Source organism: Capra hircus, chromosome 2 (assembly GCF_001704415.2).
Source record: "Capra hircus breed San Clemente chromosome 2, ASM170441v1, whole genome shotgun sequence".
Lineage (NCBI taxonomy): Eukaryota > Metazoa > Chordata > Mammalia > Artiodactyla > Bovidae > Capra > Capra hircus.
In genome coordinates, this window is record NC_030809.1 from 55,336,275 (window position 1) to 55,361,899 (window position 25,625).

General features: G+C 37.2%; 1 protein-coding gene across 1 annotated transcript in view; it reads left to right on the forward strand.

Annotated features, from left to right (window-relative positions):
- The window catches only part of TMEFF2 (transmembrane protein with EGF like and two follistatin like domains 2), a 286,201-nt gene that overhangs the window by 212,707 nt on the left and 47,869 nt on the right, over nucleotides 1-25,625 (forward strand). Inside the window, exons 6-7 of the mRNA XM_005676285.3 lie at nucleotides 15,606-15,754; nucleotides 16,663-16,722. Of these exons, the coding sequence (XP_005676342.2) occupies nucleotides 15,606-15,754; nucleotides 16,663-16,722 (209 nt within the window). The remainder of the gene's footprint in view (nucleotides 1-15,605; nucleotides 15,755-16,662; nucleotides 16,723-25,625) is intronic.

Genomic DNA, 25,625 nt, shown 5'->3' on the forward strand with positions numbered 1-25,625 from the left:
AGAAATGAGGATGTGCTAAACAAAAGTGCTAGGTAATACAAATATAAGAACACAAAGTATCAGAATTTTAGAACTGACCACTGTAGATATCATATTTAGTCAGCTGGACAGAGGAGCCTGGCAAACTATAGTTCATGGGGTTGCAGAGGGTTGGACATGACTGATCACTCTTGTACACATGTCCTCCAGTATCCTGTGGCAGATGCCCAGCAGCTAGAGAGCAAGAATGCCAAAGGCCCCAGAGTTCTGACTCCTGGCACAAGGTTCCTCTAATGATCTGGCCTGATTTCCAGAAGCCTCTATGGCTCTGAGTCCCAAACAGGAGGCATATGTTTTCATTTCTAATGTGAAACAAGAGACACTAGTTTTAAGGAAGATGAAAAATGTTTCATCATGAATACATGGGAGAGAATCAACAGAGGGAAAAGAATGAGAAATGATCCTGTCAGAGGGGTATCTTCAGTGCAGTAAAGGATTTAGAAGTTTTCTTGCTACAAGTCACCATGGAAACCACCTGTTTAAATTCTAGTCTTCTTTAAAGTTCTAGTTCAAGCATCACCTTCTCCACGAAACCTTTCAGGATCCTCCAGGTAGAAATAACTCTTTCTCCTCAATGCTCTCAAAACATTGTTCATGCCAACTTTGATGATGCTGCTTTATGGATACTTTTTTTCTCATTTCATTGTGATCTCTGTTACCATCTAGGATCACATGGGTCATCTTGGTGTCTCTGATGTTTAGCCCAGTGCCTGGCACCAAGTAAATGCTCAACTATGCATATGAGCTTAGACTGAATTCAGTGAGAGCCATGATAAATGAATATGTATGTGCCTGGGAATAAAAGACAAACAAAAACAAAAAAGAGTGGCAGTAATAGTTGCAGCCTTCCAAACATCTTTAACAAGAAGACCTTATCAGGAGTTCAAAGCAGGAGGTATTTACACATCCTGTACCTTTTTACCTTTTAAAGCTTACTATGTTTGAGAAACTCTGAAGCATTCTTATTTCAAGGCAAAATGTTCAAACATTTCTACTTAAAGTCCTTCATCCCAGTGGTTTTTGAATAGCTCACGACTATTTCTGGCTGCCTACTCTGCCTACAGCCCTGTTACAGAGCATCAACACTCACCGGCAACACTGCAGGAAGTCAATGAAGAATGCTGGCTTGGCCTGTAAACTCAAATGCCACCATGTGTTGGTGAGTTTAACATTTCAGAGGGTGAACGAGTAAGATGAGAGAAACAGAGGACAGAGATGATTCCCTTCATATAACAAACTTGGCTTGAAAGTCATTTTATTCAGATATAAGAAGCTCAATCTTAAACAGTTGTTATTTACAAAGACACATTTTAATCCACTGGAATTTCTCCATGCTCATATTATTTTTTATGTGGCTTAAACAATTTAGAAATAAATTATCTAGATCTAAATCAATGCAACAAATATTTGCTAAACGACATTTAAGCAAAATGTCAAATTTAATATTTTTAAGTTTATTGTGAAACTATCAAAAATATAACATATATGCATCCACCGCCTAGTTTTAGCAAACTTACTTTACCATATTTGCTTTTGATCTTAAAGACATTACAGGTAAACTCATCTTCCTTCCTTAATCATATTTCCCATCTTCTCTTTTCAGGGTTGGTGTATAGCATCCTTATGAATGTTACAATTATATTTTTTATTCATCAAATAATGGAATTTATGATAGCATGTTATAATATGTGTTAAATATTATTTTAGAAGCAAATTCAAATGACCCTGAAAGTAATAAGTGAAAGTTAAAAGATGATATAATCATAACAGGAGATCATTTGATACAAGTTTTAATTATAAACATTGTTAGTTCATGCCAGCATAATTTAATTGACACTTTATTCTTACACTCAATTATAAGAGTGTAAACTTTTATGGACACCATTCTGGAAAAAACATGTAGCAAAAACACTGAGAATTAATTTCATGAGAAAACACTGCAAGTGTACAAATATCACCTTATTTTCCTACCTTTATATCATAAGATCAATAAAACTGACTGAAACTTGTTGGATAGATATTTTATTGCTCCTATTTATCACTCATCATTCATACACAAACACACACGTATCTACTACTCTTAGCTTCTTAGCTCCCTGAGAGCCAAGTAAAGGGAAACATATTAGGTCTTAAGCTGACATTACCTAATAAAAGGAGATATGCTCAGATCATCAAATAAGACTACTTTTTTCCTTTGAAAAAAATATTACGAGTGTCCTTATAGGAAAATAAATAAAAATTAAGTAAACAAATGAAAATCGCCTGAGCAATGTATGGACAATGTTTTCAAACTAGCAATTTTACCACAATGCAGAGCTAGTTTTCATTTACTGTTTCTTATATCTCATGGATTAAATCCAAGGGCATGATATTAAATTGCATGTTTCTAGAAAATCTAGACGGTAATGATGTTGGTGCATATTTACTCCTGAAAGTCTCTTGGCAAATGAAAGCATACCAGAAAGCCTGTCTGTAAAATACAAACATAAAGCCACCTCACTGGCTGAAGTAGGGGTGGGAATCTCGTAGCTGGTCCTCAAGGAAGGTGCTGGAACACTCAACATGGATTGCGACAGGAGGGAGTGAGTGGGAATTCAGTCTATCATGTTATTCAGATGAGATATTTTTCATCATATTGTGTTTCCTTCCAACTTTTTATTCTGGGGTTTTCATGCTTTCCTACTTTGTTGTGTACTAAGACCCATCTAGTCAGAGCAACCACGCTTCTTAGTAATCAAAGAGTCACCCTTGGTTATTGAATATGTTTTCTAGCTTAATGAGCAAGAGCATACACATGATGCTAATGAGGGATTTTTGCTTCAAGATACTTTTAAAAATGTATATGAGTAAGAAGAATTGTTTGCTCTGATTATTTTAAGATGTAAATGCAGCTGCTTCAAAAAGGAAAAAATAATACTGAGAAAAATGCAACTGTGATACATGAAAATGGATCATGAGTTAAATCCTGCTTCAGCTACATGGTATACACTGCAGAGGGGCGTGGGAGCACTCACAGCCTTGGAGGGAGCCTTGTCTGCTCTCTGAGGCAGTGGCATTAATATATATCTGCTGCCACAGTCATCTTCAATCAGTCCTGGAATCAGGCAAGAGTATACGTTCATACAAGGAGGAATTCTCTAAACTGCAATGAAGGGTGTTTCCATGATATCTCCATCATGATAGAACCCTGTTTGCCTCTGTCCCAGGGGCAAAGGAAGAAAATTGTCCTCACCAGGAGAAGAAAGAATGCCTTCCTGAATCCCACACCCAACTGCCTCCCTGAGCCTGGCTGCTCTTCTCCCAAGTTTCCGATTTGGAACAGAACTCAGGTCAGGGAAAAAAAAAAAAAAAAGGCAGGAAGGCGTAGGGCAGGAAAGGCATGAAGGTAACATTTTCACCTTAGCTCTTTGCTATGATATGCCTTATAGATCAAGCCCTACTGATCCTTCCTTTGAGTGACTGCCTCACTCCTGAGCTTTCCTTGCTAGTCCCTTGAGCTGATAGCGATAGCCTGGTGACTAGTCCCCCTGCCTGCGCTCCACTACCGTCTTGTCTTCCTAAAGTACCCCTTTCATCATGTTGACCTTCTCATCACCATGTGTCAAAAAGCTTTCTGGACTCCCCATTGCCTAGAAAATAAAGACCACTCTTTGCTCTGGAATTGAGGCCCTTTATCATCTGACTATAGAGAGTTGGACTCTTCCACTTTTATTGGGAGGAGTTTACTTCAATCAGACTGATTTATTCCTGTTCTCCCAACACCCGGTGCACTGTCTGCCTCCACAAATTTCCCCCTGTCGTTCACTCCATCACACTTCTGTTAAATCCTACCCATCTTTTGAGAGAATCCAGTTTCCGTGGTATCCTCCCCAGTGAAAAAATGTTAGTCACTCAGTTGTTTCTGACTCTTAGTGAACCCAAGAACTGTAACCTGCCGGGCCCTTCTGTCCATGGAATTCTACAGGTAAGAATACTGGATTGGTTGCCATTCTCTTCTCCAGAGGATCTCTTCCCAACCCAGGGATCCAACCCAGGTCTCCTGCATTGCAGGCAGGTTCTATGGAATTCTCTGGTGGCTCAGACAATAAAGCGTCTGCTTACAACGTGGAAGACCTGGGTTCAATCCCTGGGTGAGGAAGATCTCCTGGAGAGGGAAATGGCAACCCACTCCAGTATTCTTGCCTGGAAAACCCCATGGACAGAGGAGCCTGGTAGGCTACAGTCCATAGGATTGCAAAGAGTCAGACACGACTGAGCGACTTCACTTTCACTTTCTTTACCATCTGAGCCACCAGGGAAGCCTTAACCTTCCTGTCTTGTGAGCATTAAACCTGGGAGTCATGTGGAAGTTGGGGCTAACTATCTGGCACAGGGGACCCCTCCAGAGTTTCATCTCCTTTCTCATCACTCCATCTTGGTTTTACTTGATGAATCAGTCCTTCTGACTTCTCCACCATGGATGTTTTGGAATCAGTGCATTTAATCACCTGTCCCTGTCACCTGAAACCACACACATAGCACCTAAAGCATGTGGAAGAAGGTGTGTACCTGAAGCATGTACATTAATCAAGAATATTAAATTGCTTATAATGGAATAAAAGAGAAAGAGAAAAGGGGTGTGGCTGAGATTTCTCAGAGACTATGCAAGTTATCTGCCTTAGAAAGAGCCAAGGAACTTGCTTAAAATGCTGATTTCTGAGTCCCATCCCAGATGTAATACATCAGAATTTCCCATGACAAATCTTACACTAAATTTGAAAAAATCTCTTAGTGTAACAGGGTAAGAAAGAGCATTTACTATGATTGTAACTCACCACAACTGCACATCAGAATCACCTGTGGCATTTTTGACAACTACAGTTACCTTGACCTGCTATCAGACCTAAGTGAAGACCTTTGGGTTGGTGCCCAAGGTTGAACTATTCCACAAGAGGTTTTGATCTGCATCCAGGGTTGTATACCACTAAGTCAAGAAATTGATACAAAATGAGCTCCAATGTCATATCATCTACCTTTATTATTTTAGACATTATTTTAATACATGGTCATCAGTCTCTTTCCCAGGAACTGATCATCCTGTCAAATATGTGATTCTGATTTGGAAAATTCTGACGTCACCTAGGGAAAGGGTTTCTCAGCTTAGTTTCCCTTCAATCAGAACTCATTGATTTGGCTATCTGTAGCTCTATAATTTTCCTCAGTTCTTTTCATCTAACAGGCCAATTTCTGTGCTTTAATCCTTATAGATAGATTGTTGTGGTTGTTTAATTGCTAAGTTGTGTCTGACTCAGTTGTGTCCCCATGGACTATACCCTGCCAGGCTCCTCTGTCCAGGGGATTTCTCAGGCTAAAATACTGGAATGGGTTGCCATTCCCTTCTCCAGGGGATCTTCTGAACCCAGAGATCAAATCCACATCTCCTGCATTGGCAGGCAGATTTTTTATCATTGAACCACCTGGGAAGCCCCATAGATAGACATTTATAGGAACTGAATCTTTTCCATGTACAAGAGAAGTCTGGTTCCCCTCCTTGTAATCCTGGGTTACATGTCTGGAGAAGGGCATTGCTCCTTCCTCCTCGGTTTTAAAACAAAAAAGATTGCCTTTCTCAAATTAAAAAAAAAAGTATTGGCCCAAGCTCACATACATCACTGAGTAACAACACAGTAGACTTCCTCATCTCACTTCGCAGGCAGCACTTTTCCACCCTCCAACTTTTTAATGAATTTTCACACCTCTTTAGCTCATTTTGCCCACAATTTGGTTGTTCCTGTAGTTTCTTTACAGGTAAAATACTTATAATCAAGTTCCATCAAAAGGAGTAACATGAAAATTGAATAAATGCATGTAAAGTATCACAGAACTCTTGAATGAAAGGTACACACTGTTTTTGCTGTTACTAATATCCAGCTCATCCATTACAGTTCTGACAGAGGACACTGACGGCAGCTCTGACCTCATTTACTGGCTGGGCCAGAAGGGTTCTGCATCGTAACCTCAGAGACAGACAAGCTCCAGGGAAACAAACCAGTCATGGTCTGAAACAGCCCCGAAATCACGGTCACTGCAATGCAACTAACTGCAGATCAAAACCTCTTGTGGGATATTTCAAACTGATTAACAGTGTTGTATGGTAAAATTCTGAATGGACACCAGATCAAGGACCTTGGAAGAGGAATAAGTGACAGGCATGTTTAATAGATGAAACAAAATCTAGTGAAATTAGAGGGCAGCCACAAAGCAGACACATGAATAAGTAATGTGCTACCTGGCAGCACTCGCATCCTCTCACTCTGGTGGATGACAAGTCATTCTTAAATACAATGGGAAAGGCTTGTTTAACTCATTTCAGAACATCCTTGTAAGAGGCATTTCAGGAGAGGTAGAGAACTAAATTAATATCAGACACCCCAAAATATTCATGGGGTAATTGTAAATGTATGTGAGTTGTCTTAGATAGCACCTTTTACTTAGTATAATTTAAATTCTTCACTCCATCAAGGGGTCTTTTAAAATTATTGGATGTTTCTCTTCTTTCTTACTAAGCTAGGTTTTCAGCTAAGGTTTTCAGTCAATGTTAATTTTCTTTGAAGGATTTTCAGAGGGGAGTATTTCCACATAGAGACCCCTGAAATTATTATTTTCAAGTAGGGCTGATTCTTTTTTTTTTTGTAGCCTAGAAGAAAAGAGATCTATGTAATTGCAGTGTCAAAATGTCAAAAGACTGAGATAGGTTAAAAAAAAAAAAAGAAGAAGAAAAGAAAACACAAAAACCTTAAAGACATCCATGCAGTCCTCAGCCTTAGAAATTCTTGGCTCATATTAAATACTTGTGACATGCTATAATTAACCAGTTACTCCTCTCAGAATGACTAATAATGCAGTTATTTGCCAAATGCAGGGAAGAAGGGGTAGTTTCTGTTTTTAAAATGTTCGCCTTTCATTTTTTCCTTTCTATAGAAAGAAAAATCCTGGATTCATTTACATAAGCTGTGAAAGCACAGAGTGACCTGCATTCTCACCATTAATATGATAATTCTGTCACCTTTTTTATCAGAGTCTTATATTTTTCAATAGTTTGAAACATCACTAAACTGACACGTCACCTCTGTGTTCAAATTGTTCTTAAAAATTGTACCCAAATACCACAGAATATAGGTAGTAACCTGAAAACATCTTTTTATATTATAATTGGACTTCTATGCCATTGAAGTGGCCAAGGGCTAATGAGGGCTCTGTTTCCTTTGTCCGTGTAGACACAAATAAAAGAAGGGAGGTGAACCTTAGTTCTTCAAGGTCCTTCTCCTTCCTTAGAGATTCCATGTGCCAAGTCGCACAAAGTTAGGTGAGAATTTATCTGAATATAGCAATGGTTCTCTCTCCTATGTGTTGATGTCTAGACAATGGCTATTTTCTTTAATTTTTTTCCACCTCCATCCTGCCATTATCTCAGTAATTCATTCAGCAAGCATGTATTAAAGACTTGCTATGATGCACTGTCCTAAGTACCAGGTAAAATTCAAAGGTAAAGAGACACATTTCCCTTGAGAAGGCTACAGAAAGGTAAAGACATGAACCAAAGAATAAGCACATTGACAATGTAGTCAATGCCACCAGGCAGCCCCCCTCCACATACATACATACACAAATTCATTCACTCGCATAAACACACAAACCTCCCTTGTGCCATGAATATGAGCTTCTAGAACTTCCAGACTCCAAGTTTTGAAGCAGAGACTTGGATTTAGTACTAGATTTTGTCATTTCAGTAGAGTCATTTCATGTGTGCCTGTCTCTGTGTGTTTTTCTGTGGAGCCACCTTTGTATAGGGTTTCCTTAAAGATAAAATATTCTGAGCAACTGATGCCTTAAATAATCAGATTCATTGAATACATCTGTTACTCATTCAATACCAGATGTTGTTCAGAATTTTTTAAAACTAATAGTCTCTGACATATTCACTAATTCACATATTCACTAATGATCTCTGGTAACATCACTTGTTTGAGAAGACAGAAACTGAGTCAACATGATTTAAATTCATAAAATCATGATAAATATTCCAAAAGTAGACAGAACTTTGTTTTTTCAAGCCTTATTAATCCAAAGTATTCCTTTAATTAGTTAACAGCAGGAATTTGGATCTTTTTTGTTTTTCATTGTACTAAACAGTATGTAGAACACTGTAGGTTTTGGCATCAGACTGCCTATATCTGAAATTAAGTTCTTCTCCTTACAAGCTCTGTGACTTCTCCAAGCCTACATTTTGTTATCTGTAAGACGAAAATACTGTGTGCTGTGCTTAGTCACTCAGTCGTGTCCACCTCTTTACAACCCCATGGACTGTAGCTGATCAGTACACTGTAGCTCCTCTGTCCATGGGGATTCTCCAGGCAAGAATACTGGAGTGGGTTGCCATGCCCTCCTCTAGGGGATCTTCCCGACCCAGAGATCAAACCCAGGTTTCCATATTGCAGGTGGATTCTTTACCATCTGAGCCACCAGGGAAGCCCAAGACGGAGATAGTAATGGTAACTACCTCGTAGAAATAGAAAGATAAAAGGAGTGACAACTTATAAAGCATATAACACTGGGACAGGCGCTGTCATTGAATAAGCTATTATTATTACCATTATTCTTAAATTCAATTGAATATTCATTGATTTTAGTGAGGACATTTAATATTTGGCAAGAAAAATATTTATTAGCTGCCATATGTCTACTTACCGCCACCCTTCCTGACCTTCAATGTGGGATAGCTCCTCTAGGCCCTACTGCACCTAGATCAGGAAGGGCAGGGGTGAGGAGATACCCCTTGTCCAAGGTAAGGAGCAGCATCTACGCTTTGCTGGAGCAGCTGTGAAGAGACACCCCACACCCAACGTAAAAGAAACCCAAGTAAGATGGTAGGTGTTGCAAGAGGGCATCACAGGGCAGACACACTGACACCATACTCAAACAGAAAACTAGTCAATCTAATCACACTAGGACCACAGCCTTGTCTAACTCAATGAAACCAAACCATGCCCTGTGGAGCCACCCAAGATTGGTGGGTCATGGTGGAGAGGTCTGACAGAATGGGGTCCACTGGAGAAGGGAATGGCAAGCCACTTCAGTATTCTTGCCTTGAGAACCCCATGAACTGTATGAAAAGGCAAAATGATAGGATACTTAAAGAGTAACTCCCCAGGTCAGTAGGTGCCCAATATGCTACTAGAGATCAGTGGAGAAATAACTCCAGAAAGAATGAAGGGATAGAGCCAAAGCAAAAACAATACCCAGTTGTGAATGTGACTGGTGATAGAAGCAAGGGCTGATGCTGTAAAGAGCAATATTGCATAGGAACCTGGAATGTCAGGTCCATGAATCAAGGCAATTTGGAAGTGGTCAAACAAGAGATGGCAAGAGTGAACGTCAACATTCTAGGAATCAGCGAACTAAAATGGACTGGAATGGGTGAATTTAACTCAGATAACCATTATATCTACTACTATGGGCAGGAATCCCTCAGAAGAAATGGAGTAGCCATCATGGTCAACAAAAGAATCTGAAATGCCGTACTTGGATGCAGTCTCAAAAATGACAGAATGATCTCTGTTCATTTTCAAGGCAAACCAACCAGTAATGCTGAAGAAACTGAAGTTGAACGGTTCTATGAAGACCTACAAGACCTTTTAGAATTAACACCCAAAAAAGATGTCCTCTTCATTATAGGGGACTGGAATGCAAAAGTAGGAAGTCAAGAAATACCTGGAGTAACAGACAAATTTGGGCTTGGAATGCGGAATGAAGTAGGGCAGAGACGAATAGAGTTTTGCCAAGAAAATGCACTGGTCATAGCAAACACCCTCTTCCAGCAACACAAAAGAAGACTCTACACATGGACATCACCAGATGGTCAACACTGAAATCAGATTGATTCTATTCTTTGCAGCCAAAGATGGAGAAGCTTTATACAGCCAACAAAAGCAAGACCAGGAGCTGACTGTGGCTCAGATCATGAACTCCTTATTACCAAATTCAGACTTAATTTGAAGAAAGTAGGGAAAACCACTAGACCCTTCAGGTATGACTTAAATCAAATCCTTTATGATTATACAGTGGAAGTGAGAAATAGATTTAAGGGCCTAGATCTGATAGATAGGGTGCCTGATGAACTATGGAATGAGGTTCGTGACATTGTACAGGAGACAGGGATCAAGACCATCCCCATGGAAAAGAAATGCAAAAAAGCGAAATGGCTGTCTGGGGAGGCCTTACAAATAGCTGTGAAAAGAAGAGAAGTGAAAAGCAAAGGAGAAAAAGAAATATATAAGCATCTGAATGCAGAGTTCCAAAGAATAGCAAGGAGATAAGAAAGCCTTCCTCAGTGATCAATGCAAAGAAATAGAGGAAAACAACAGAATGGGAAAGACTAGAGATCTCTTCAAGAAAATTAGAGATACCAAGGGAACATTTCATGCAAAGATGGGCTTGATAAAGGACAGAAATGGTATGGACCTAACAGAAGCAGAAGATATTAAGAAGAGGTGGCAAGAATACACAGAAGAACTGTACAGAAAAGATCTTCATAACCCAGATAATCACGATGGTGTGATCACTCACCTAGAGCCAGACATCCTGGAATGTGAAGTCAAGTGGGCCTTAGAAAGCATCACTACGAACATAGCTATTGGAGGTGATGGCATTCCAGTTGAGCTATTTCAAACCCTGAAAGATGATGCTGTAAAAGTGCTGCACTCAATATGCCAGCAAGTTTGGCAAACTCAGCAGTGGCCACAGGACTGGAAAAGGTCAGTTTTCATCCCAATCCCAAAGAAAGGCAATGCCAAAGAATGATGAAACTACGACACAATTGCACTCATCTCACATGCTAGTAAAGTAATGCTCAAAATTCTCCAAGCCAGGCTTCAGCAATACGTGAACCGTGAACTTCCTAATGTTGAAGGTGGTTTTAGAAAAGGCAGAGGAACAAGAGATCAAATTGCCAACATCTGCTTTATCATGGAAAAAGCAAGAGAGTTCCAGGAAAACATCTGCTATATTGACTATGCCAAAGCCTTTGACTGTGTGGATCTCATTAAATTGTGGAAAATTCTTCACGAGATGGGAATACCAGACCACCTGACCTGCCTCTTGAGAAATCTGTATGCAGGTCAGGAAGCAACAGTTAGAACTGGACATGGAACAACAGACTGGTTCCAAATGGGAAAAGGAGTACGTCAAGGCTGTCTATTGTCACCCTTCTTATTTAACTTATATGCAGAGTACATCATGAGAAACGCTGGACTGGAAGAAACACAGGCTGGAATCAAGACTGCTGGGAGAAATATCAATAAGCTCAGATATGTAGATGACACCACCCTTATGGCAGAAAGTGAAGAGGAACGAAAAAGCCTCTTGATGAAAGTGAAAGTGGACAGTGAAAAAGTTGGCTTAGAGCTCAACATTCAGACAACGAAGATCATGGCATCCGGTCCCATCACTTCATGGGAAATAGATGGGGAAACAGTAGAAACAGTGTCAGACTTTATTTTGGGGGGCTCCAGAATCACTGCAGATGGTAGTTGCAGCCATGTAAAACGATGCTTACTCCTTGGAAGGAAAGTTATAACCAACCTAGATACCATATTCAAAAGCAGAGACATTACTTTGCCGACTAAGGTTCGTCTAGTCAAGGCTATGGTTTTTTCCAGTAGTCATGTATGGATGTGAGAGTTGGACTGTGAAGAAGGCTGAGCGCCGAAGAATTGATGCTTTTGAACTGTGGTGTTGGAGAAGACTCTTGAGAGTCCCTTGGACTACACGGAGATCCAACCAGTCCATTCTGAAGGAGATCAACCCTGGGATTTCTTTGGAAGGAATGATGCTAAAGCTAAAACTCCAGTACTTTGGCCACCTCATGCAAAGAGTTGACTCATTGAAAAAGACTTTGATGCTGGGAGGGATTGGGGGCAGGAGGAGAAGGGGACGACAGAGGATGAGATGGCTGGATGGCATCACGGACTCGATGGACGTGAATCTGAGTGAACTCCAGGAGTTGGTGATGGACAGGGAGGCCTGGCGTGCTGCGTTTCATAGGGTTACAAAGAGTCGGACATGACTGACAATTGAACTGAACTGTACTGAACTGAACTGATATGTCTACTTTTATGGCAGTAGAGTGATGATACTTTGGATTAATTTTATCCTCTCTTTAAAAATATAAAATCCTTTTGCTCTGTTCATTCATTTCACTTATGTATGTATTGAAACCACAGTTACTAAAAGTTTAGTGTTTGAAAGGTATTGGGCCGGGCAGGAACACAAGACTTAGCCACTACTGATAAAAGTCAAAATGGACTTAGAGTTTGAGATTCTGATCCTGAAATCCTGCATGGTTTTCTAACTAGTTAAGCCTAATATACTTAGGTACAAAAAATATAGTAAATAATGATTATATAATCAGAATTCATTGGTCTTTTATAATGTAGAAATATTAGGTCTTTTTAAGCCAATCCCAACGTTTCCTTTTCCCTGATCTACATAGTTTTTAAGCCATTTCAGCAATCAATGAAGCTTCTTTCACTTATTCAAAGAAAAAAAAGTATTCTCCATAGATTTCAAATTTCCAATTGATGCTGAAATTCATGAGTAAATTTATTATACTCGTGCATTTATTTAACATAGGCAAGGCTCAAAGAGGATGGAGGAAGGAGTGGAGGTATTATGTAATGACACTGTACAGTAGAGAAAAGATGAGTGTAACCCATGTGGCTCAGAGGTTAAAGCGTCTGCCTGCAATGCAGGAGACCTGGGTTCGATCCCTCGGTCGGGAAGATCCCTTGGAGAAGAAAACGGCAACCCACTCCAGTTTTCTTGCCTGGAGTATCCCATGGACAGAGGAGCCTGGTGGGCTACAGTCCATGGGGTCGCAAGGAGTCGGACACAACTGAGCGTAACTTTCAACTTTCAATGCTTGCCTGAAGCTTATGACAAAACTCGTATCTTACTTTCACCTAAAAGAATCTAGGTCCTCCGTTTGAGATGAGAATAGAAATTCCAAATGTCTGAACTTTTTTTCTTAGCCATTTCCTGAAAGGCTTTATTTGAGGCAGCAAGAGTGATGAATTTCCAAAGGGGAAACAAACCTTGAAAGGATATCCCTGAACGAGCAATGCTGGAAAAGGAAAGGGAAGAAGGTATCAGCAGCAAAAGTCTCTGGGACTAAGATCAGATCAGTCAAAGGGAAAAAATAGCCCACTGGAAAAGGGTGATATTGTTAGACTTTCCGAATAACTGTTTAATTTATTGGTACTATGGTTTAGTTGAGTTCGTCACTGAAATGCTCAATCTGGCCAGTTCAATTCAACCAAATTTTATCTTTCCATCTCCGTTCTCATTTGCTATTTTGTTATGATATCAAATGGATTTCTGAATTGCCAGTCTTTTTTTTTTTTTTTTGGCAAGATTATATGTGATGTACATCCCTGCATTTCTTTGTGTTCAACTTGGAGAAACCTGAAAATCCCTTGATATATTACCTAATTTGCTCTAGATGTTCATAGGTTCTCACATACCTTCCTCTGTTCTGCTGCTGCTAGCAGATAATTATTTCAGTGTCTTTCAAGGGGATGGTCTCTAGAGTCCAACACAACAATAGTCAAAACCTCAACTCTCCTCAACATAAATGAAGCTATCTTTTTAAAAATACAAAAATCTGTCCCCTTTCCTCTTTATTGAGAACAAGCCTGAGCTACAAAGTCACTCTCCCAATTCTTTATCACAAGGACAAAAAGCTCTTTGAACATGTAACAGCTCCTGATCTCAGATTTTTCAGATGCAAAGAATCAGTCAAAGAAGCAATATTGTGATCCCAGTAGCTGTCATCATGTAGCACCATCACGGCCAAGGTAGGAACACCACTTTCAATGACCTAAGCATTAGAGATGGTTGCCATCTCTCTTATTTGTACCTAAGTGAACTATTAAAAATAACCAAGCTTTCCTAGAGTAATTCTCTTATTCAAAAAAAAATAAATGGATCAGCACATTATCTGCCAACATTTTTAACCAAGATCTAGGTAATTCTGATACAGATGATTTCAAGACTACACTCTGAGAGACACTAGTGTATAGACAAACCCTCTCTCACTCAGTCGACAAACCAATCAAGCAGTGATTCCCAGGAAGTGATTCTGATGCCAGGATGATTAACTAAAAATACAGAACCCTAGGCTTCCCCCGCCCCAGATTTAAGGAGGCCCAGAAACCTGCTTATAAACGACTATGTTTAGAAGTTTTCTAGGAAACTAATACACAGCCTGTGGTGGGCAGAAAGGATTGTATTTTAGTTTAACACATCTGTGGGGGGTCCTTGTTCCACAGTTTACTAGCTCTCTGACCTTATGTAATATCATTGGTCTGTAAAATGGCTGTTGCAAAGATTAAAGAAAGCAATGCGTGTTCAGAACCCAGCATGTTGTCAGCTGCTTGTTTTTGTTATCCTTATAGCCTATGCTCAGCTCCAAGTAAAATATACAGAAGTAAAATGTGTGATTCATCACTTCAAGAATATTATCATCTGTTTAGAAAAGTAATAGAAATATTAATAAAAATTTTAAACAGGAGTTTATATTCTAAGGCAGTAACATATTTGCACACATAAACACAATATTCTGAGTGAAAAAGTAGATTGTAAAATATGGTGAGTTACAAGGACATAGGAAAAATCCTAAGAAGCTTGCTTTAAAATATCTAATTCTCTTAATTCAAGTAAACTAATTTTCATTAATCCACCAAATTTTTATTTCTATTAAGAAATCTATTAAAATCATGAGTGATAATCAACTTATTTAAAACAGAAAACAGAGAGAGTAGTATGTATTTGGGAAAGAGTTTAATGGCATAGGCTACCAGAGGCCCATGAAACCCCTAAAATATTATGCAGAGTTGTTTACATGAGTACAGTGTTTCTGAGGAGAGGTCTGTACCTGTTGTTTGATTCTCAAAGGGTTTGGTGATCTCCTCAAAATACTAAGGACCACTGACCATTCCTTTTTAGCACGTCTTATGTGTATCTTCATATACGCTGAAGAAATTTAACTCCTCATTGCATTCCAAATAATCTCCATGTGTACATTCTCTGAAATGTCCTCCGAGTCATTTTCCTCAAGCTTTCACCATTCAAATAGCCTGAGAAAAGAAGTAACACCGTAGATTTCATTTAAGGAAATTGTAAAGCAGAATTTCGTGGCTACTTCAGCCTATTCAAATTCTGCAGGCATCAGCAGGGAAGTTTATGTACATATTTTAAAAGTTCCAGTGGCAGAGATTAACTGATGATTATTTTCTGAGTTTCCCCTTTTTGATTTTTTATCCATTGCTCAGTCTTTTGAATTATTTTAGATTAGTTCTATGTTTCTTTTCATCTCAGGTAGAAGAGTGAAGGAACTTCCCCTGGAAGGATACAATTCAATTTTGCCAACTTGCATTTTGCCAGCCTAGCAATTCTTCCTCTTTGTGTTTTATTTATAATGTGGTAACAACACCATTGATGTTGCACGTTTTATTTCTCTCTCCCTTTAGGTGTGTGTGCAACATTGACTGTTCTCAGACCAACTTCAATCCCCTGTGTGCTTCTGATGGGAAATCTTATGATAATGCATGTCAAATCAAAGAAGCATCATGTCAGAAACAGGAGAAAATTGAAGTCATGTCATTGGGTCGATGTCAAGGTAATACTCACACCAAAATTCATTTTGAAGAATATCTTTAGTCTTTGCATGGGCTTCTCTTGTAGCTCAGCTGGTAAAGAATCTGCCTGCAATGCGGGAGACCTGGGTTTGATCCCTGGGTTGGGAAGATCCCCTGGAGAAGGGAGAGGCTACGCATTCCAGTATACTGGCCTAGAGAGTTCCCTGGACTGTATAGTTCATGGGGTCACAAAGAGTCAGACATACTGAGCGACTTTCACTTCACTCAGTCTTTACATAGAAATGAAAAGAGGAGATAATCCCTTATTAGGCAGGGACTTCTTTTTGAAAGACAAGTTTGGTTTACAATGGACAGTGAATTTTACTGCAGCGATTGTGGTGATTATAGGGCCTATTGGCAACGATCCATACTTTTTTTTCTGTATGATGGCACTGTGTCTTCACAATGCCATCAACACAGAGTCCAATATTCCAAAAATTGTAGATACACTCCTTGAACAGGGTAAAGAGAAAGGTAAAATAATTTTTAGCAAAGACTACAAAGATATATTGTATAACATTGAAATCAGAGCAGATAACACCATTTTTATATATTGAGTCAATAGAAATATGTCAAGTACATTTTCACAGTTGGGATGTCCCAGAATGTTCTGTTTTGTTTCTTGTTCAGAAACAAATATTTTCTTGGGTTTTGATTTGTTATTCTTTTACCCAACTTATCTCAGTTATAGTTTGAAACTTCTTGCCCTAAGCATTAGAAAGCCTATATCTTTCTATTTGTCTTAAACAGAAATTGATATTGTAAATCTGATTTGTGTAAAGATTGCTTAGAAATATATTTGAAAACTCCTTAATTGTAATGAAAATACTGTTAGAAAGATATCTAGGTAACAAGTTAATCAATCTTTATTGTTAATTTTTTAACACAGATAACACAACTACAACTACTAAATCTGAAGATGGGCATTATGCAAGAACAGATTATGCAGGTACATAATATTTTCCACCGTAAAATATGAGCACTGCTATTAAAGAATTCTGAGGAATCATTGTTTACCATTGATCCTAAGTTGATCTTGTAAGACTCCTGACATGGGCTAGTCTTCTCTTGCTTAGTTCAAATTTTCAATAGATAAGATTGAATTTTTGTGGAAGCAAATAAGATACTTTTTTTGCAGTTAAAGCAATTGTCAAAAATGTCAGTAAGATATAATTAACTTGTTTTGACAGTGCAAATGGTACAAATGACAAAACATTTATCAAATTAATGGACATCAATGGAAATTAATGCAATTTTTGGTGATATATTGTAATTAATGCAAATGTTCTAGTTTGAATTTTTATAAAAGTCAACAAGAAAGAAGTCTTCTAGTCTCTAAAAAAGCTGGAAAGAAAGGACATCTATAAATAGCAATACAGGCCATCTTTACTCTGATGCAAAGTTTAAAAGGTATGGTTAACTTATTTTAAAAATAATAAAATAAGTTACTTAGAAACTAAAATGCAAAATTATACATTTATAATTTTATAGAGTAAAATTATACTCTGACACATGCAAAATTATAAAGCATTTTATGCAGAAATGTAAATCTTATTTAGCAATTATAGAATATTATTCTGAGGAATATTTTTGCCTACTATAGTTTGCTTGAGTGAGAAATAATTTATGGGTATTCAAATATGATTTTTAACAGATTCTTAAACTTCATAGAAATTTAGGATAAAAATATAATAAGATTATTGAGGTTGATAATGATATGTAGTTTTTTTAAAACAGTTTTTTATTTAGTTATTAAATATCTATAACTAGATTTATGGCTAATAGCCAACGGAAAAAATGTTTAAGAAATATGGATTATTATTCACTCTTTTTGAAACCGTATTTCCTTTAGCACTATTTCTGCCAGTATATTTATACACATAATAAATCTTGATGAAGTTTTTAAAAATTAGATGTTTTACTTATAGGTACTTCAAACATCTTAGAATTTGGAAATAATTCTTTTTTAAAATTTTCCATTTTCACCTTAATTTTTAACACATAAATAAATATTTTTGTGCGCTAGTTGTCTAGAATTATCATGAACAATGATCCATGGAAAAAGACATTAGTTCTACATAGATAATGTATAGCTGTTTCCAAAATGTCCAGGAGACCGATTGATACACGTTCCTTGAAAAGAAGAGTCTATGGTCAGTAGTTTGAGAAGATCCCAGATAAACAAATGGTTTTTTTTTTAACCTAGAACTCCTCATAGCTTTTACATGCGGTATAAAACTTTTAAGAAATATGCATCTTTTATTTATTTAATGCTTTGTATGTCTTGTGCAGAATTTCTCATATGTACAAAATACACACAAATATAGGCCATATAGTAAAATGAACCCAAAGGTACTCATCACTCAAAGTTGAGTAACATCAATCCATGACTGACCTAACCCCATCACCACACCCATCTTTTTCCACTTTCAAAATATGTGGAAATCATTCCAGAAATTATATCATTTTATTCATAAATACTTTAGCTTACATCTCTAAAAGATCAACCCTTTTTAAATAAAATTATGTCATTATCACACACAACACAATTATGAGTAATTCCTAATAACACCTAGCTTTTATCAAACTTATTGATAAATAACACATTTTTTTGTGACATAGTTTTCATTACTAGTGTCACTAAGAATGTACTTTGGAATATGCTGATCTACAGGAAAATACTGAAAGTAATGAAAGATAATAATGGAAAATTGAACTCTGAAGCTAATAGCATGTTTTACATTTTAAATGATGTCAAATTTAAATTCTATATTTTATTATAAATAATAACTATATATTGGCATTTTAAATCACCACCTGACATATTTAATTTTACTATAGCCAAAAATATTTGGAGATTTTACAAGAATCTCATTTTTATAAAAGGAGTAACTTACTAAATGCATTTAAGATATTTTTATACCTGTTTTGCAAATTCATTTAGAAAAAAATCATCAAAAATGGAGATCCTTAAAAAAATGGAAATAGAACTGCCTTATGACCCAGCAATCTCACTGCTGGGCATACACACCAAGCAAACCAGAATTGAAAGAGACACGTGTACCCCAATGTTCATCACAGCACTGTTTATAACAGCCAGGACATGGAAGCAACCTAGATGTCCATCAGCAGATGAATGGATAAGAAAGCTGTGGTACATATACACAATGGAGTATTACTCAGCCATTAAAAAGAGTACATTTGAATCAGTTCTAATAAGGTGGATGAAACTGGAGCCTATTATAAAGAGTGAAGTAAGCCAGAAGGAAAAACACCAATACGATATACTAACGCATATATATGGAATTTAGAAAGATGGTAACGATAACCCTTTATGTGAGACAGCAAAAGAGACACAGATGTATAGAACGGACTTTTGGACTCTGTGGGAGAGGGAGAGGGTGGGATGATTTGGGAGAATGGCATTGAAACATGTATAATATCATATGAAACGAATCGCCAGTCCAGGTTCGATGCAGGATACAGGATGCTTGGGGCTGATGCACTGGGATGACTCAGAGGGATGGTACAGGAAGGGATGTGGGAGGGGAGTTCAGGATGGGGAACACGTGTACACCCGTGGTGGATTCATGTTGATGTATGGCAAAAGCAATACAATATTGTAAAGTAATTAGCCTCCAATTAAAATAAATAAATTTAAATTTAAAAAAATTTTTACATTTTGTGAATATCTTCTCCATTGAACTCATAGGAAAATCAAACCTCTTCCTGAGAATTTTGTCCCTGAAACAAAGAACAGTTCAAGTTGATTAGCGTCAATGTGCAAATGTTTTTGCATGTATAAATTTGTATCAATAAATGGAAGGGAGTATGCAGTTCTCTCAATATTTTGCATATTAATGGTTTGTCCATTTTCAAACAGTTTGGGAAGTTGAATTTTTATTCCAAAAAATATTTTATATTTGAGCTTGGTTTCAAACAGATCATCTCTGGTCTTCAGTGTCAGTACTTTTAGTTGACATTGTTTCTTTCCTATCTATGTCTTTATTGAACATAAGAATGTGTTTTTAAGTACATGCAAATGAAAACTATCTAGACACTAAATGTTGTCCAAGATGTTCTAATTTGACATCAGGTTTATCTAGTAAGTCCCAAAGAAAAACTTTTGAGATAAAAAGTAAAGTTTAAAAATAACATTTGTTGAAATCCAGATTTAAGACAGGAACAAAGATAATGTCAATGGAAGCTTGCAATTTCTAATTAAACATTGATTGCACACTTTAAAATTCCCCTGGATTTAATTTAGATGTTTATCTTCATGAATGATCTTATTAAAATGTGATATATACACTTTTTAGACATTGTTTAAATAATAGTTATGCTGTGTGTGCTTAGTCGCTCAATCATGTGTCTGACTCTTTGCGACCCCATCAACTGTGGCCTTCCAGGCTCCTTTGTCCAAAAAGTAGTCATGTCCCTCAGCCTTTCTAGGACTTCCTTTGTGGCTCAGCTGGTAAAGAATCTGCCTGCAATGTGGGAGACCTGGGTTAGGTCCCTGGGTTGGGAAGATGCCCTGGAGAAAGGAAAGGCTACCCACTCCAGTATTCTGGCCTGGAGAATTCCATGGACTGTTGGTCTGTGTAGTCCATGGGGTTGCAAAGAGTCAGACACGACTGAGCGACTTTCACTTTCACTTTTCAGCATTTCCACGCTTCCCATAGTATTTGTATTTTCCTGAATTTGGGGACTCAACCTTTAGAAAAAGTAAAAGGGCACCAAATGGAGACTCAGTATGTTATTGTCCTCTTAATTTGTTTCACAAGCTCAAAACTCCCCAAGGAGGGAAAACAGGAACTGGGTGATTCCTTTTCCTAGAAGTTTGCAGTACTCACAGCTAATTTAATGTCAGTCACTTCTCCTGTTAGACAAACATTCATGTGCTCTCGTACCACAGAGAGGTACAGATCTTTAATGCATTCTCCTTTGTTTCCTTACCTGTGTTTAATATTATAGTTTAAAACTTTTAGCTTCCCCCGCCAACATTCTTCCCTTTGAGCCTACCTTGCAGCTGTTAATATAAGAACACATATATCTGATTACAAAAATGGAAATACACTTTAAAGAAAGCCTAAATCTAAAAATAAATATGCTGTATCTCATTTTTATATAACCTTAAGAAGAGAAACTCCAGTAAGGACTAGTAGGGGCTCATTTATGAAAAAATTAATGCAAACCACAAGAACCATGCCGCCAGCAAGACTAGAGCCTGACTGAGCTTATGCAGAGCTGTGACTTCACAGACACTTCCAGGCACAAAACTGAAATGGACACTAAGAAACCAAAAAATTTGCCAGATCATCCCTGCCAGCAGTACTTGCTGATTGTGTCTGACTTGGGTCTCTATTTTGCCCTCTCTTCTTTAATGAGACTCAAGGCATTAGTGAGTCCTGAATCAAGAGCTTTGGGTCTCTTTGTTTCAAGGCAGACAGGATCCCTGTCTGATGAGCTAAACAAGCCACTTAATGCTATTCTCCCTTCATCAGTCTAGGATGGGCTTAAATTTAGGTCTTCCTGTTCACTAGCAGAAAGGTTCAGAGAATACAGTTTTATAAAACCACAAAGCTGGGGCTTTCAGGGATTTCCATTGTTTCAAAATGCTAATATTAAACTTTCCTCCTGTAAGTTTTTAAATAGCAAATGTTTTACATCTCTTGAAATCTGCAACATTGTCTTTATAGATGTGTGTGTGTGTGTGTGTGTGTGTGTGTGTTGCCCTCATGTCTTGTAATGAAAAAAGAAATGAAGTGCAACTATTTTGTTTTTCTTCATATGATATGTGTATTTTCTGATTGGTTTGCTTTTCTGTCTGAAAGTCTGGTCATGCTTTATAAAAATGACTATATATTTTTTTCTGGTAAAAATATGCTTAATTTTATAAGTTATTAGATGTAAAAAAAAACGAGCAAAATAATCATGAAGTTAAACTAGTGTTTCTTTTATCATCTGGAAAATAAAATATATTTTTAATGCCATTCTGTACTGATTTCCAAAAGTATTTGCAGCAACTTACAATTAAAATATAGTCAATGAAATTTTTTAAAGAGAAATTGAAAACATAAAAGCAGAACTGTTGAGTAAAATAAATATATCAGCAACATAGACTATTACAGTTACTGCATTTAGCCCTAAGCATTCTTGCAATCAATATGAAAAGAGAAATTATGATTGAATCAATTCATTCGACAAATATTTGGTCTATTATATGCATTCTGCTGTCCTGGGCTTTACAAAGGTGAACATGTCAATGGAAATCTCTGCTAAAATGAAGCTTAGGTCTTTCACTGTCTGATGAAAATAATCAGTTCAGAGGCCAAAGTTTCTTTGGAACTAAATTCTAAGGAAATATTTAGTGTAGATCTTATAAGGCATCACTGGAAAATATAGAATGGATAAGATCTTCAACAGTGATTTTTATAAAATATGCCAAGAGGCTCTTTATATTGCTGGGGGTTTTTTAATCAATTTTTTATAACATTCTAGAGCATAGCATTAAAATATATATTACTCAACAATAGGGTCCCTATGGCAGACTAAAGTAATTAGTTACATTCATGTATATTTTCAAATTGAAAAATAAATAACCCAGAGTACTGAGGAAAATAGCTCCAAGAGAAAGCATACTCAGTCTTTCTTTCTCATGTAGCTACAGGTTCAGCAGGATAACAGAACAGTCAGAAAGCTTGAGTAAAGATAAAGGATATGTTAGATTACAGTCTGTATATGGGGAAGAAAAATCCCCCTGTTTTTATTAGTTGTTAATGAGGAAAGTCCCGAGTCATTCCCACTCTAGGGAGGGAGCCAGGCTCTGCTTAGCTTTGAGTCTAGTTATGGAATCCATATGTCTACTTGATCTACATTACACTGGTTGTTCACTATTATAAAATTTAGGCAGGATTAATTTTTAGGAAATGTTCTCTTTTCCTTATCTTTAAGCAATAATTTAGATATTAAGCTCAGGTCTGAAATGTGGAAGAAAATAACCAGAACTACACATTTAAACCAAATTCTATCCATCCTATTATTATTCCATCAACCCATTTTTCTACACTAAGAGGAAACTGACGTCTTGAAAGTATATCTAGATAGCGTAAGTGAATTGTCATAATAACTTGTTCTCTGTAGAAGCCATTGCAATTTACAAAGGCTTTTCACATATATTGTCTCCTTCAGTCTTGACAACCAAAATGTGAGGGAGATATTGTATTCATTTGACAGGTGAGAAATGGAGGTTCAGGAAGATTAAGTAAAAAGACTATGTGATAGAGCTAAGGCTCAAAGCATCTTTGCTAATTTCAGATTCCAGCAAAATGTGAATGGTGAGGGATCAGGGGAAAAGCATCACTACCTAACATTCTTAGAGGCTTTGGGACTGACACTACACCTTAAAGGTTAACCCCTTTTGAATCCAGATTCAAAACTGTTTCACCATGATATCCTCATTGCTGTGAGATGCTCTAGAGTTACTTTTCTCTTTGAACTTATGTCTATATATTATAAGCACTATATTGTTTGGTTTTAAAATTCTCCTGTTCTATTTCCTATTTATCCACATACACAGGAGAAGCCAAAGGGAACAGGATTTGTTACCAAGTAATCCTGCATTAATAGAAAATGTGTGTGTGTGACACTTTGTAGTTTTACAAAGATCCATCCACATTATCTTATTCACTTTAACATCAGTTCAATAAAATAGTGTTACAAATATTTAGGGGAAATAAAACCATGGCGCAGAGACATTAAATGGTTGACCTGGAGCTGGATGCAGTATTTTGATGTATTGACCAGCCATCCATGCAAAAAAGGCACTTGCTTGATTTATTTACTATTTGCCTCAATTGCCCTTCCACTATATATATATAAACATGACTGCCAAGTGATTCCATATCATATTTTTAATAGAAATTAATTCAGTCATGTGGCAAAAATCTGCCTTTAAAATGGAAACTTTTTCTATTTGCTTGTGAACACAAGGAACACTTCACTGGAAAGCATGTTATGTCTAGGCCAATAATTTGATCTGTAGGAAATAAATAAATAAATAGCAAATACAGACAGCAGCTTGTAGCACAAATATTGGTATCAACAGGGAAATAAATAAAAATGTTTGCCTGGGCTATTACAGTGCCACCAGACTAGCCTAGAATATTTAAGTTTAGGAAATGAATTAAGATGTCAAGATTTTCTCAAGATTTCTGAGGGAAAGTGTCTCAATTTGAGGATTTTCCCCTCTGGGATTTAGTTTAGAGTGCTGCAAAATTCATAAAGCTTTCTCTGAACTCTCACTCACGATTTTTCCTGCTGTCTTGAACTTCTGTACTTTCATTGTTTTCCCCATAAAATCATGTAGCCAGTCATCTGTAATATGATGTTATGTTCATGGTTATAGATAAACACAGAAATAGTATTTGCAATACAGATGAAGATTTTCTACCGAAGAGTTGCCTTGGGCCCTGCTAGACACACTAGAAAACCTTGTGTTTATGCCCTAGTTCATAAAAGCATCCTGAATCATTTATGTACACTTTTATTTTTTCCTGTTTGAAACACTTTTTTTCTAAAACAAATTGTTCACCTTGAGGTGTTACTTATTAACTTTTCCCTCCCGTGAAGGTGTGGCAGCCCAGTTTAGTGGTTAAAGCCATTACAAATCAGACAGGGCTGAGTTGAAACACCAGCCACGTTATTATTGCTTATTTAAACTTGAATCGGTTAGTTAACCATTCTGAGCCTCAGTTTCGTTATCTGTTCAATAATAAGCCTACTTCCACAGAGCTGAAGTTGGAGTTGAGATGAAATGTAAGTGTATATGTGTCAGTGTTACTCTCCCAGTTCATCCCATCCTTCCCTTCCCCATCTCCTGTGTCCATATGGCCCTTCTCTATGTCTGCATCTTTATTCTTTTCTGGAATAGGTTCATCTGTACCATTTTTCTAGATTCCATACATACGTGTTAATACACGATATTTGTTTTTCTCTTTCTGACTTATTTCACTTTATATGACACTCTATGTCCATCCACATCACTACAAATGACCCAGTTTCATTCCTTTTCATGGCGGAGCAATGTTGTATCTTGTATATGTATCACGTCTTCTTTACCCATTCATCTGCCTATGGACACTGCCACGTGTAAAATAATTGGCTGGTGGAAAGCCGCATAGCACAGGAAGCTCAGCTCAGTGCTCTGTGATGACCTAGAGGGGTGGAGTTGGGGGAAGTGGGAGGCTCAGGAGGGAAGGGATATATATACACATATAGATGATTCACTTTGTTGTACAGCAGAAACTATCATACCATTGTAAAGCAATTATACTAAAAAAAAAAAAGGATGTTGCGTAAGGCATTAGCAAGCAGCAAGTAAGCTAGCTATTGCTGTTAGTTTCCTTTTGATCTGACAACTTAAAAGAATTTATTTTATAGGAAATGTAACACATTGTGTGGGATATGGTTTGTTCACATATGGGTTCAGAGTTTCTATACATATACTGTCATTTATAAGATCAAAAAAGTACAAAAGTTTTATTTTTTCCTACCCAAGTCATATAACAACTTATTGCAAGATCCTTTGGCTTATTTTTTAATTCACCTATAAAGAAGTACTTATTAAACACCTGCCATCTCTAAGTCTTTGACATATTAGTATGTCAAATTTATCACACGGTCATTTTTTCAGTTTTCCTCTGGTCAACACAATGTTATATATGGTATATTTTGATCATTTGAAAAACGTGGTCAGCAGATTATTACATTATGTGATCCATATAGGAATTTAATAAGAGGACATAACATTTGACAGGACTACAAGATCATGGTATCACTTTTTGTTTCTAG